Here is a 14,574-nt window from a genome sequence, read left to right on the forward strand (position 1 = left end):
AGAGGATGAGATGGCTGGATGGCATCACTGACTCGATGGACATGAGTTTGGGTGAACTCGGGGAGTTGGTGATGGACAGGGAGGCCTGGAGTGCTGCAGTTCATGGGGTCGCAAAGAGTCGGACACGACTGAGCGACTGAACTGAACTGAAACCTGAAGAGACACAAGGGTTGAGAATGTAACTGTTCAACATACTGACTCTCTGCAACCCCATGGACTATACAGTCCATGGAATTCTCCAGGCCAGAATACTGGAGTGGGGATCTTACCAACCCAGGGATTGAACCCAGGTCTCCCGCATTGCAGGTGAATTCTTCAGCAGCTGAGCCACGAGGTAAGCCCCAACATACCTTAGATCCACATAGAACTTCTTACACTTATTGGGACCAAGGAGGTAGCACATGACATAGTGTCAGACTGGGTTGGACCTGGGCTCCACCATTTCCTGGTTGTGTGATGTGTGGCATGCTCAGTCGCTCAGTCCAACTTTTTGCAATCCCATGGACTATATAGCCTGCCAGGCCCCTCTGTCCATGGAATTTTCCAGGCAAGAATACTGGAGTGGGTTGCCATTTCCTACTCCAAGGGATCGTTCTGATGCAGGGATTGAACCCATGTCTCTTGCATCTCCTGCAATGGAAGGTGGATTCTTTACCACTGTACTTCCTGGGAAGCCTGTGTGACTGTTGGACAAGTTAGAATACATGTGATGTTTTTATCATCTGCAAAGTGGGGGAAATAGCAGTGCCAATCCTACAGAGTTAGGGTGAAAATTATATGCTAATATACACAAAGAAAATGATTTAATAAATTTAGATAAATTTATTTAGAACAGTCCTTGCACAAGTCATGTGTCTCTGTAAGTTTTGACTCTTACTGTTCATATTAGTATGATTATCAAGGAATAAGAAAAAATGGAATAAAAGTGGAGTCAGTGCAAGACTCAACTAAAAAAAATTATTCTCACGGATGGGCACAACTAAACATAGCATAGACAAAGTTTATGAAAATGGAGTAGTTAATTGTTGGTCTTACTTAAGAGGAAAAACCCAGTATTATTAGGACAGAAATCCTTGCAATGAATTACATTATAAAATAAAAACACTACATCTTTGTTTTTGAAATTTTACTCTTCATCTGTATATTTTTAAAAGTATTAGAAAGCACTATCACATGTCTTATCTCATTTAAATCTGTGGGTCCTTTTCTATTCCTTTGTCAGTTCTCACTCACAGTGTCTCATTTCCTTGTGGCCTGGTTTTCTGTCACTGGATGCTAGGCTTACAAACAATTTTTGTAGCAAATGCTAAGGCTCAACAGGATGGGAATATCTTCCTCCACAAAGGATTGCTGTGCCAGTCCCAAGATGAGTCAGGATGGGGAGGTGGAAACTCTTCCAATGAGACAGGATAATGACCCAAGTGCTACACTGGGAGACTACGGTATCCAACTAGTCTATGATGAGCTAACACTCGAGATTCCTTAGACAACTCAGAAGACAGGAATCTCACGTCAAGGGCTGACTTAGTTCTAATTCATTCTTACCCTGAATATACAGTCCTCTGTGACCTCTGCTAAAAGCAGGTATGTGTGTGGGGGGGAAGGTGGAGGGCAGAAGGGAGCAGTTTCACTTGTAAGTCTCCACATTTTGAGGACCTTGGATTTGATTTTTGTCGCTCTCCCTAGCCCAAAGAAGCTACCTAAAGCACAATTTCACAGTTGTTTCTTCTGGATTGATTATTATTATTATTGCATGTTGGCTACACCACACGGGATTTAAGATCTTAGTTCCTTGACCAGGGATTGAACAGGAGCCTCTTGCATTGGAAGCACAGAGTTTTAATTGCTGGACCTCCAGGGAAGTCCCTCTTCTGGGTTGATAAATATGAGTACAGTAAAACCAGTCGATGACGGCTTTCTTCTCTGGGTTCTTAGAGGCTCCTGGACTTGGTCCATTACCAATTAGGTTAGTTCTCTGACAATTTTCAAAAAATGTAAAAAAGGTTCCACCCAGGATTTTTGGTTGAACTAAGCAGGATGGGTCAGAACTGCAGTCTTCCTTTACCACGACACAATGCTTCCAGTATTGCTGCGTCTCCTTGAACTCTCATATCATCATGGTATAGCTTGGGAGTAATTATTGTATCCATATCAAGGAAAAGAAAGCCAGTGGCTAAAAAAAGGTTAGGTTGCCTAGCAATGAGTTCATGTGTATATGCTCGGGGGCCTTCTGTGCAGGGTGTGCCAGAGAGACTGTCCTGAAACTCCAAGAACAGATCAGATCAGATCAGATCAGTCACTCAGTCGTGTCCGACTCTTTGCGACCCCATGAATCGCAGCATGCCAGGCCTCCCTGTCCATCACCAACTCCCAGAGTTCACTCAGACTCACGTCCATTGAGTCAGTGATGCCATAGCATATTGGGCACCTACTGACCTGGGGAGTTTCTCTTTCAGTATCCTATCATTTTGCCTTTTCATACAATTCATGGGTTCTCAAGGCAAGAATACTGAAGTGGTTTGCCATTCCCTTCTCCAGTGGACCACATTCTGTCAGATCTCTCCACCATGACCCGCCCGTCTTGGGTGGCCCCACGGGCATGGCTTAGTTTCATTGAGTTAGACAAGGCTGTGGTCCTAGTGTGATTAGATTGACTAGTTTTAAGATAAAAATAAAGAAAAAAAAAAAGGAAAACAACAATATTAGAACAACACAATGATATAAAAAACATCTCAGGGATAAGAGTTGGACCAGAAGGGGAGGAGAGACAACTCGGGGAGGGGACCTTCCTTGTAGTGATGTGGATAGAAGGAGAGGAAAAACCAACATACAGGGCCCAAAGTCTTATGTCTAGGAGCTAGACACATAGCTCTTACATATATACCTGTGTACTCAACTGCACAGGATGATGTAATCTTTCAAAATTCCTCTGTCCCTCTTTGTATACCAAGAAAGACAACGCCCCATCCTTCAGACCTCTGGAAGGGAGCTCCGACCTAAATTAATACCTTGCCTCAAAATCCCCATCATCAATGAAATTAGGTAAAAATCACTTATTTGCCATTGTTTCCCTTATTTTCCACTTCTTTTAAAAAATATTTGAATTATCCTGTTTCACTTTCATTACCAACTGTTTCATTGGAGAAGGCAATGGCAACCCACTCCAGTACTCTTGCCTGGAGAATCCCAGGGATGGGGGAGCCTCGTGGGCTGCCGTCTATGGGGTCACACAGAGTCGGACACGACTGAAGCGACTTAGCAGCAGCAGCAGCAGCAGCACTAGACTATCCTCAGTGATCTCTCCACACATTGCCCTGGGGGAGCTCTATGGCCAAAATGAAGTTGGGTTGTACAGTGGAAAGAGTACCCAGTGGAAGTCGGACACTGGCATAAGGTTTGTCCACGTGTCCCCAGACCAGCTCACTAGTCCTAAGTAATGTACGGGCATTGATAAAGCTCTACATTTTCTGGGAGTGAAAATGTCCAACTGAGCAGGACCGTCCAGCTGAAATACAATGCAATCCCCCATTGTGACATAAAAATTTCTAGTAGCCACACAAAGAAAAGGAGGACCAAACAGGTTAATTTTACTAGTGCATTTTATAGACTCCAATATATCCAAACATTATCACTTTAACATGTAATCAATACAAAAAATTAAGTATGTATTTTATACTTACAATAAATCTCAACTTGGTTTAGCCACATTTTAAGTGCTCAATAGAATTATGCATATCTTAGCTTTTCTTTAAGTAGTTCTTACAAATATGAATTAAAGGACATACTCTTTTGTATGGGGCTTCGCTGGTAGCTCAGCTGGTAAAAAATCCACCAGCAATGCAGGAGAACCCGGTTCGATTCCTGGGTTGGGAAGATCCCCTGGAGAAGGGGTAGGCTATCCACTCTAGCATTCTTGGGCTTCCCTGGTGGCTTAGCTGGTAAAGAATCTGCCTGCAATGCGGGAAAATCTGGGTTTGACCCCTGGGTTGGGAAGATCCCCTGGAGAATGGAAAGGCTACTCACTCCAGTATTCTGGCCTGGAGAATTCCCATGGACTGTACTGTCCATGGAGTCACAAACAGTCGGACACGACTGAGTGACTTTCACTCAATCACTCACTTGTATAGAAACAGAAGGCAACCCCCTTCCCCTCAAACCTAAATTACAACAAACAAGGAAATGTAAATCCAAGTTGACATCTCTGGCCATCTAACTTGTCTACATTGATGGAGTGTGTCATAGATAAAACGACTTAGGCTGGCCTGCTCTGTTGATCTCATGTCCAGGCAGAAACTCTGTAGGATGGAATGTAAAAGAGAAACCTGAACACAAGTGCTCTCATTTTGAAACTGGAGAATGGATGGTGACTTCTAAGTATTTTCAAAGGTGAAAAAGAAAATTTTTGTTTGATAATACTGGGAGTATACTGTGACATATAACATACACCACAGATGCCTAGTGTGCATCTGGAACATGGCAGCATGCAATAAAAGGGGCATATCAGGCATGGGAGAAGCATGAACCACATTTGAGCCTCGCTTCTTTCTGTGTTACCATGGGAAAGTTATGATTGGGTGGGCCAGAAAGTTCATTCAGCTTTTCCCACAGGATGATATGGAAATACCCAGACGAACTTTTTGGCCAACCCAATATTTGGATAAGCCCAAAAGTCCTCATCTGTAATAGGCCAACTCAGACGATGGCTGTAAAATACTGGACACAGACAAATGCAAATTCCCTTTTAGTTTCTTTGAATTATTTGCCTATTTCCTAAGCGCTTTCGAAGACAGGGATCTACATTATGTAGATATGTAGGTGTGCTACTCTTGGATTCTTTACCATTTTGCCACCTGCTATGCTGTACGCCTGCATCTTCATTATCTGTGTGCCTGCCTCTAGTGCGCCATATCTACCACTCTGTTTGATGGACATTCTTTGGGCTGCTAAAACGTCTTTGTCCTGCATTAGCAGAAACCTGAAAGTGACTAAGGAATATGAAAGTCCAGCTCCCTTTCCTGAGTCAGGGCAAGCTTTGCCCCCTCGGGACTAGGGTGAGGCTGGAACGTCACTTAAAATCAAATTCTGGTTTGCTTTCTCCTTTCTTCCTTTTCCTGTTAACTTCACTTCTCTACTTATTTCTTCTGAGAGTTCATCCTGAATAAGTCACCAACCCACAAATCCTCATCTCAGTGACTCATGGAGAACCAGAGACAAGGCAAGGCCTCAAATTGTTTTTACATTTGTCTCCCCACACTGGCACTGCAGGTATTCAGTGTGCTCAGTCACGTCTAACTCTTTGAGATCACGTGGACTGTAGTACACCAGGATCCTCTGTCCTTGGAATTTTTCCAGGAAAAATACTGGAGTGGGTTGCCATTTCCTCCTCCAGGGGATCTTCCTGACCCACGGATTGAAACTGCATCTCCTGCAATGGCAGATGGATTCTTTACTACCTAGCCACCTGGGAAGGCATTCAGCATCTTAGTTCAAATCGATGCTCATGGTGAGCTGCTATCAGGAAGACCACAAAGGAAATGGAAAAGTGCAGGGTTTACCTAGAGTGGCCAGCTGTTTGAAGTGGAGGCAAGCACTAGGCTGGCCCAGGAGGTCCAACCGGTGGTACAGCAGCTTGCTGCTGGGGACAGTATTGAGGTTCTTCAGTTGTTTGACAGGTATTTCTGGTTGTATCACCACAATACAGAGAATGAAGGAAGTATCTTGGACCTGGAAAATTGACAAAGAAAATGTTAATACAGAAATGAAGGTTCCTGGAGACAGTAGGTTGGTCAACATTACTTTCTGCTCTCTCTGCTTCTAACCCACACAGAAAAATATGTGATGAGTGAAGGAAAGACAGGAAGATGGGGTAATAGAAAATGGTTCTGGCAAAAAATCACATTTTCTATTTTTTATTTTTCTTTCTGATCGAGGGAACTTAATGCATGTAACAGAAAATCATGGAGTTGATGAAGGGATTAGAAAATAGTCTCTCTAAAACAGTAACCCTAGTCCTCTTTTGCTTATTTAAGCTAATGGATACAAGCTGGAACATGGCATAAGAATACAACACTTATTTCTGTTTGGGTTGGAAATGCGTTGTAAAATATACAGTTGGTTTTGCAATGAGTGTTCTGAGAATTGAGTATTTTAAATGCCAATTATGAATCTATATAACACAGCCTGTACAGAATCTGGTTTATTCATTCAATTCCCAATGAACACTTTCTTTTCTCTTGGTTAGAGGTGACTAGGATCTCAGACTCATGAGAAGTGCAAACCCTATCACTTCCTAGCAAAGCTGGCTTGACTTGTCCTTTCAGACCAGGAAAGGCAAGTGTGTTGTAATTTGGCCTAATTTAAGCTCCTATGTAGAGACAGGAGTACCTTCAGATTCATTCTGCTCCTAGAAATGGATGCTTGAATAAAATTTGGTGGGAAGAATGTCTAAATGAATCAAAGGCCAAGTCAAGCTATGTAGTTCTAGCTCCTTGACTTAAAAATACAAGTCAAACTTCTCTAAGTTCATTATATTAAGAGCTGAACAGAATATACTTTAAAGGTGGTTTGTACTTAAATGAAAAGAGTGATAACCAGCAAAGTCAGAACTAAAAGATGGCCAGAATCAAAGCAACTCAAAAGATAAGTTAACAATCAAGGAGAAATTTTTTTAACTAGGCAGGTTAGAGTTAAGTGTAATAGGTGGTTTCTGAGGATAGCTGCAGAATCTTTTTAAACACAGGGGAATTTGCATCTTCCTGGAATTGCTTTTAAGTACTGCTGCCAAGGATATTCAATTACATTAGCAAATTTAATCCTCTTCCTCAACCCAACAAGTTAGAAAGTGGCAGAGTATTCTGAAGTGGCGTTTACTATTTGCCCTCTTCCTGTCTCAGCACCTTTTGAGTTTGCTTCCTGGGCTGCAGGAAGTTCTATGCTGCTGCTAAGTCGCTTCAGTCGTGTCCGACTCTGTGCGACCCCATAGACGGCAGCCCACTAGGCTCCTCCATCCCTGGGATTCTCCAGGCAAGAACACTGGAGTGGGTTGCCATTTCCTTCTTCAATGCATGAAAGTGAAAAGTAAAAGTGAAGTCGCTCAGTCGTGTCCAACTCTTCGCGACCCCATGGACTGCAGCCTACCAGGCTCCTCCATCCATGGGATTTGCCAGGCAAGAGTACTGGAGTGGGTTGCCATTGCCTCCTCTGAAGGAAATTCTATAGGATAATTCTTATTCTCTTATAAGAATTCTATAAGAGAAAAAAAGTCAATTCTGTAAGATAAAAATTCTATCTTTCTCTTCAAGGGTCAATTATATAAGAGAAAAAAAAAGAACTACCCTAAGCATCTAAAGGCAACACTTCATAATTTCTAGCTGGAAAGGAAAACAGATTTCAAAATAGGTCTCCTTGCTATTGTGTTCTTAGCTGAAAAAGTAGTTGCTTGCATTAAGGAATTATGTATAACATATCTAGAAGAGGCCTCCATGAGTGGGGAGTGGTTTTTTTCACTGATTAACCATGGGATTCATGTTTTGAAGTGAACCATGCCTGTACAACACTGGAATGTTGCAATACCTTCTGATATTAGTCAGTATTTCCTTCTGGCACAGCATGCAGCCTCCTCAATGCTCAAAGACAGACTTGTGTTGCATAGTGACAAAGTAGTAATCTCTTAATGCTGCTAACATAATCTCTCATGTTACATTTAAATTAACTCAGTGAAATAATCCATCAATATCTGCTATATCTATGGATGCCAAGCAGTTTAACCAATTATTATCAACATCAACTAAATCTATTTAAATTATATTTAGTAGAAGAATCCATTTCACTCCGGAGGACAAGAGTACTTACCCCACCCCTTCTGCTAATGTAACTAGAAAGAGCTTAAAAATTCTTGTTCTTATTCCTGGGTAATCAGGCAAGCCTTTTAACTTCAATCTCATTATTTATTACCACTTTAAATGTTCACTTAACAGTGACATTCTTGATAACTGATGTTGGAGAAGATTCTTCAGAATCCCTTGGACAGCAAGGAGATCAAACCAGTAAATTCTAAAGGAAATCAACACTGAATATTCATTGGAAGGACTGATGCTAAAGCTGAAGCTCTGATACTCTGGCTACCTGATGTGAAGAACTGACTCATTGGAAAAGATCCTGATGCTGGGAAAGATTGAAGACAGGAGGAGAAGGGGATGACAGAGGATAAGATGGTTGGATGGCATCACTGACTCGATGGACATGAATTTGAGCAAGCTCTGGGAGTTGGTGATGAACAGGGAAGCCTGGTGTGCTGCAATCCATGGGGTCATAAAGAGTTGGACACAACTGGGTGACTGAACTGAACTGACAATTTCAAAACTCTGAGAAAGTTAACACTTCCACCTGAAGTGATTACCTGATTATATTCATTCGGCTAAGTAGAGTCGCCAAAATGTGCCAATACCAGGGAAGAAAGACAGTCTTTATAAAGATTATACTTCCCAAAATGTTAATACTAGGTTTATTTACTATACAAAGAAGGTCTTAAAATGCCTCTATTTCCTTCTGTCTCTTTTAATGCCTACAAGTATTAATACAGATTTTTTTTACCAGGATGTACCTGAGTTGCTTTCAATTAGGATATAGTATAAGATAAGCAATCTCCAATTTTAAATATAAAAGTATTTTTCAATTCAGAATTCTGGTGTCTGGCTCACTCTTTCTGATGTGAAAAATTAAGCAATTAGTCCTTATTTAAAAATTGTATGTTTATAAAGGGCAGATGGTATAATCATTCTAAAAAGAAAAAAAAATTCCTGAAAATGAGCTGTCTCAGAGAGTTTTGAAACAGACATTGACTTTTTTCAGATCTGTATTATCAGCAAAATATCAGTAGAATTAGGCTGATAAGCATAAGCTTCTCAAATGGTCTTATTATTTTGTTTAGTTTCATTTCCATTTTAGAAATTGCTATTGCCTTATGAGTCTATAAAAAGCAAATAAGAAGATCATACGAGAGTCATGTCTAGAGGCTTGTTGGCTTCTCCTGATTCCTATCATTCCTATGTAGACACAGCACGGAGGTGTTGAACTCTGCATCCACTGCTAAGCTGGAAGCTCTGTGAGGGCAGGAAGTATCATTCTTCTTTGTCCTTCTTAGTTCACAGTCAATCTTCAATAGCAGTACTTAGAGGGATGAATAAACAGATCCATTTAGGGTCAACTGCTGCTGCTGCTAAGTCGCTTTAGTCGTGTCAACTCTGTGCGACCCCATAGACGGCAGTCCACTAGGCTCCTCTGTCCCTGGGATTCTCCAGGCAAGAATACTGGAGTGGGTTGCCATTGCCTTCTCCAATGCACGAAAGTGAAAAGTGAAAGTGAAGTCGCTCAGTCGTATGCCCGACTCTTAGCAACCCCATGGACTGCAGCCTACCAGGCTCCTCCATCCATGGGATTTTCAAGGCAAGAGTACTGGAGTGGCTTGCCATTGCCTTCTCTGTTAGGGTCGACAACACATATGAAAAACATCAGAGGGCTTCCCTGGTGGCTCAGAGGTTAAAGCGTCTGCCTGCAATGTGGGTGACCTGGGTTCGATCCCTGGGTTGGGAAGATCCCCTGGAGAAGGAAATGGCAACCCACGCCAGTATTCTTGCCTGGAGAACCCCATGGATGGAGAAGCCTGGTGGGCTACAGTCCATGGGGTTGCAGAGTCGGACACGACTGAGCGACTTAAAAAAATAAATAAATAAAATAAAAACATCAGAAATGGCCTTCTAAGGGAATCTCGAGTATGACTGTATTTTAAGTTTAATGATTATTACTGAATGATAGAAAAAAAGATCAAAGTCTACTCTTCTTTTGGTCAATTAGAGTATTTAGGGTCCCATAATAGCACTGTTATGCTATGCTTGGGAGAGGGAGTAAAGGACAAAAACATTAAGATGGGTGATGTGTGTCAGATTATATTTCTCTATGATTCTTTGAGGCTCAGTGTTCTTTTTTAAAAAATATTTATTTCAAATAGGATATACTGTAAGATAAGCAATCTCCAATTGTAAATATAAAAGTATTTTTCAATTCAAAATTCTGGAGTCTGGCTCACTCTTTCTGATGTGAAAAATTAACCCTGCAGCATGCAGGATCTTCCCTGTGGCACGTGGGCTTCTCTCCAGTTGTGGCATATAGGGCTTAGCAGCCTCTAGGCATGTGGGAACTTAAGTTTCCCAACCATGAATCGAACCCGTGTTCCCTGCATTGCAAGGTGGATTCCTAACCACTATACCACAAGGGAAGTCCCCTGAAGCTTAAGAGTCTGAATGAGGCTAGTGAAAGAAACCTGCAGTGGGTAGCACAGGTATGGCTAGCAATCTGCTTGTGGTACATGGGAGCAGTACACATTCTAATGTAAATCTGTCTTTTCCTTGGCATCAGTGGAGGACATTCGTGCTTTTGTATCTCCTTTTCAGTGCCCAGCTTCCAAGTTGAAAATGATAAAAACAAACTGTTGCTGTTGTTCAGTTGCTTAGTCGTGTCTGACTCTTTGCGACCCCATGGACTATAGCACACCGGGCTTCCCTGTCCTTCACCATCTCCTAGAGTTTGTTCAAACTCATGTCCATTGAGTCAGTGATGCTATCTAGCCATCTCATCCTCTGATGATCTCTTCTCCTTTTGCCTTCAATCTTTCCCAGCATCAGGGTCTTTTCCAATGAGTTGGCTCTTCGCATCAGGTGTCCAAAGTATTGGAACTTCAGCATCAGTCCTTCCAATGAGTATTCAGGGTTGATTTCCTTTAGGATGGACTGGCTTGATCTCCTTGCTCCAACTGGATACAATCTAAATGTGTATTCGTGTGACTCAGAAGAAATTTGGTCGATCTATGTAATGTGGTACAGAGCCATTGAATGTGTTTTCACACATAGAGATACATGCCTGTGTGTGACGAATAAGTATCCTGAAATTGATCAAAGTGGTTACTTCTGGGAAATGGGAGGTCAAACTCGGGAGGGGAAAGGGCAGAGTTCACTATCTATTTTTTTTTTTTAAACATGGTTTGATTTATTCATGAGTAATTAATGGTTTTATAAGCAAAAAAGGAAAAAAATATAACATTTCTATGGAATCTCTTTTTTCAATCACTTTAAAACAGATTAGCAACATTACCAGGCTGAAGTTCCCTAGAATTTCTGCATGAGGAAGAATGTTGCATCCTACACCTCCTTGAAGGCAAGGAGGCTTCCTCGCACTCACCATCTTCCAGGCATAGCTAACATTGTAGGCCTCCTTTCCAGTTTCCCTCAGCTTGTTTATGTGCCAGGACAGAGATGAGTTCACAGGGACTGCGATAATCTGGCTGCCCAGAGGGAGGCTGCATTGGCAAACAGAATGAAATACTTCAGGCAAAAGATAAAATGAAGCACTTAATTAAAGGCAGGGAAGACGCTGTGAGTCACTGACCACCTCCTGATTTTGAAAAGCAATGAAGCTCATCACTTTTGAAAGAGATAATATGAGATTTTCGATTTTGTAAAAGCATTATGTCAGCTCCGCACTGAAAACATTCCTTCCTCTCTACCCCTGCCCCCTGATTCTAATTCTTTCCAGAGACTAACTTGTCTCAGATCACTCAGTCATTAATTTACAACCAATGAGCACAAAGACCCGTTTCTCTATAGGTTACCATCTGCCAAAATAATGTATCATGGTTGGAAAAAATCCAATCTGTTCCTTATTTCAAGAGAAAATGTTGTATATGATTGTGCTGTCAACTTGGAATGGACAGTGCTTTGCCAAGCTATTTTTTGGCATGCTCTAGAGCTGGTCCTCAACGTAACCTCTTATTTTGCCAACAGTTTCCAACTTGGTATAACTGGAGTATCTTTAAAAATGAGATGAGATATATCTGATTTTACAACGAAAAGCAATGTGAACATAAGAATTTGATTTATAAGACATTCCCCCCAAATAATAGTTCTACGAGATCTTACCTACTTTACAAAGTAAACAAAATTTTGGCTACTATTCTTATATCAAAAACCATACTCCTGATAACATTAAAATAATTTATATACTTGCTTTATTTCTTATTATAAACACTCATATTTGACCTCGGCGGATCCTATTCTCAGAGGAAAAAAACAAGATATTATGACCCTCACCTTTTCCTTACCTTAGGATATTTTGCCGAACCAACTCAAATTTGGGGATATTTTCATAATGAATGATGTCAGTGTGAAGGGGGGGTTCTGAGAGTAAATATGGCCTGGTAAGAGATGGATGCATAAGGGTATACCCTGTAATAAGAAAAAACACACACACACAAACTATGGGAAACACGTTGTAGGAAAAACTGATTCTAATAAAAGTGCTCATCATAGATTTGAAATGTGGGGTATTCTGGGAGGGCTGCTCAACACTCAGCTACTCAGTCTGGAACTCAGCAGTCCAATAAAACCTGAACTTGTTTTATGTTTTCTTGCATAAAACTTTGGAAGTGTAGCAAGATGTCTTAAATTCTTGAACATCTCCCTAATCAAGAATATTTGGGAGGTATTGACCATTTGGTTTTCATTTCATAAAATCTATCACATAAACCTTAATGTCAGTAAATATTAAGAAAACAATATAGACCAAAGAAAGAGCCAAAGGATCACTTCTATGTTTCATTCAATCCTCAAGTCTAATTTCCTGATGGTTATAAGTAACTATCACCTACCCCTCAACACGAGATAGAAACAAATGCACGATCTTCAGATGCATTCTGCCATCGTTACGGTGCTCTATGACAAATAAGTAGTCCTAGTCACACTTTTTCTACAAATACCATCATTTTCCTACTTTGTTAGTATCAGAATCTCTGCAGATGACTTTTCTTCAGGATGTTAAAGAAACCGTTCTTTGCTATGTAAGTTTTAGTAGATTACCTTTGTCATCTATGAGGAAAGTATAGGAAGCCAAGGAGTCTTGGTAATACGTCACGTCTTCAAGGATGTAAGCCAGGTTCACGTCCACACCTACAATTCCCAGAAGGAGGTTTCCAAAATAACAGGGTTTACTTACAGTCATTATCAAACCTGCGGGTTAAAACAAATTAAAAAATCAAAGCATGTCAGAGAAGGCATTGAACAAAGGCTGGTGCTGTGCTCCAGGCACTGTGAACGCGGCAAACAGCATCTTAGTTTGCTCTGAAGTTTCCTGTCTGCCGCAGTCACCAAGCACTGCCTTTGCTGACAGCATAAAGGAGTTAGGAGTGTGAGGGAAAGAGACTCTTTAGGAATTCAGGCATCTTCATTACCTTAAATGGAGGTAATTTGTACCTTTTCCACTATATTTTCACCTAAAAGGATAGGACACTCCAGATCCATACGAAACATCAGCAACATATGTATCATTCTACTTCCAAAGTGGGGATGATTCAACTGACTTTGCAAGACCACTGGACAAAGAATCTAACATTCTGGGCTCTAGCCCAACTGTGCCCTATATGTATCATACATATGATACTGGACATAACTTTGAAACTCGATCTTCATGTCCATTTAAAGGACACAGCAGTAATAACCTTACCAATCTCTGTGCTGTGCTGGGCTCAGTTGTGACTCCATGAACTGTAGCCCACAAAGCTCCTCTGTCCATAGAAGCTTCTGGGCAAGAATACTGGACTGGATTGCCATTTCCTTCTCCAGGGGACCTTCCCAACCCAGGGATTGAACCTGTCTCCCACGTCTCCTGCATTGCAGGTGGATTCTTTACTGCTGAGCCACCAAGGAAGCTTACCTTACTCATTTCTAGGGGATGTTAAATGAAAGAGATTACAGATAAAGGAAAGCTTATAAGGTATTCTATTTTATTAATGAGTCCTATAAAAAACCAGAAAGATAATGAGAAAAATAAAACATAGAAAGGTACAGAATCTTATGATCTGGCCACTTAGAATTTTGAGCAGCTAAAGGAGACATTAAAGTTCTAAGGGAATGTATTTCTAGTCACTTGGGCCAAAAGCTTGCAAACATTTACATAAATGGTCAGATAGATATTTCAGGTTTTATGAGCTATTTAACCTCTGGTGCGTATTTTTTCTTTTTTTTTCCTAACAAATCTTTAAAAACATAAAAACCATTCTTAGCTCACAGGCCATACAATAGGATACATAGGGAAAGAGAAAAGCCAAGGGGAGGAAGACCTACAGAAGTTGAAGGCACGAACAGTGGTCAATGCATTGCCTGGAGCAGAAGAACAACTGGGCTCTCTTCTCATTTCTACTACTGAGTTGGCTAAGACGTGCCACCTCTCTGAATGCGTCTCCTTGAGCATTATATATGGGGAGCTGAGACAAAGTGATCTCTAGGACCCTGACAATTCTACAATCCCATGGTTCTAATGAGGTTACAAAGAGTCAGACACAACTTAGCGACTGAACAACACATGGTTCTAAATAAAATTTAGAACAAAAAGATGGATAGTTTCTCTCCATCTTGCTCTTATGTCTTACAATGCTTGATGACATTTTCATGCCTACTAGCATGGCAGAAAGCCATTCTTTTATCAACACCTAGGAAAGGGATTTAAATCACCTTGAAGACTTCTACAGAG

The 14,574-nt window shown here is 41.1% G+C and overlaps 1 protein-coding gene across 4 annotated transcripts in view; it reads right to left on the minus strand.

The window, feature by feature from the left end:
- Positions 1–14,574, minus strand: part of CACHD1 (cache domain containing 1) — a 236,091-nt gene that overhangs the window by 30,570 nt on the left and 190,947 nt on the right. For all 4 annotated transcript variants that reach the window (XM_025288542.3, XM_006059916.4, XR_006551869.2 and 1 more), the window contains exons 10-13: positions 12,906–13,055; positions 12,152–12,275; positions 11,233–11,350; positions 5,556–5,724 (exon numbers count right to left, since the gene is read on the minus strand). In XM_025288542.3, coding sequence (XP_025144327.1) covers positions 5,556–5,724; positions 11,233–11,350; positions 12,152–12,275; positions 12,906–13,055 — 561 coding nt within the window. The remainder of the gene's footprint in view (positions 1–5,555; positions 5,725–11,232; positions 11,351–12,151; positions 12,276–12,905; positions 13,056–14,574) is intronic.

This window comes from Bubalus bubalis, chromosome 6 (assembly GCF_019923935.1).
Source record: "Bubalus bubalis isolate 160015118507 breed Murrah chromosome 6, NDDB_SH_1, whole genome shotgun sequence".
In the NCBI taxonomy this organism is placed as follows: Eukaryota; Metazoa; Chordata; class Mammalia; order Artiodactyla; family Bovidae; genus Bubalus; species Bubalus bubalis.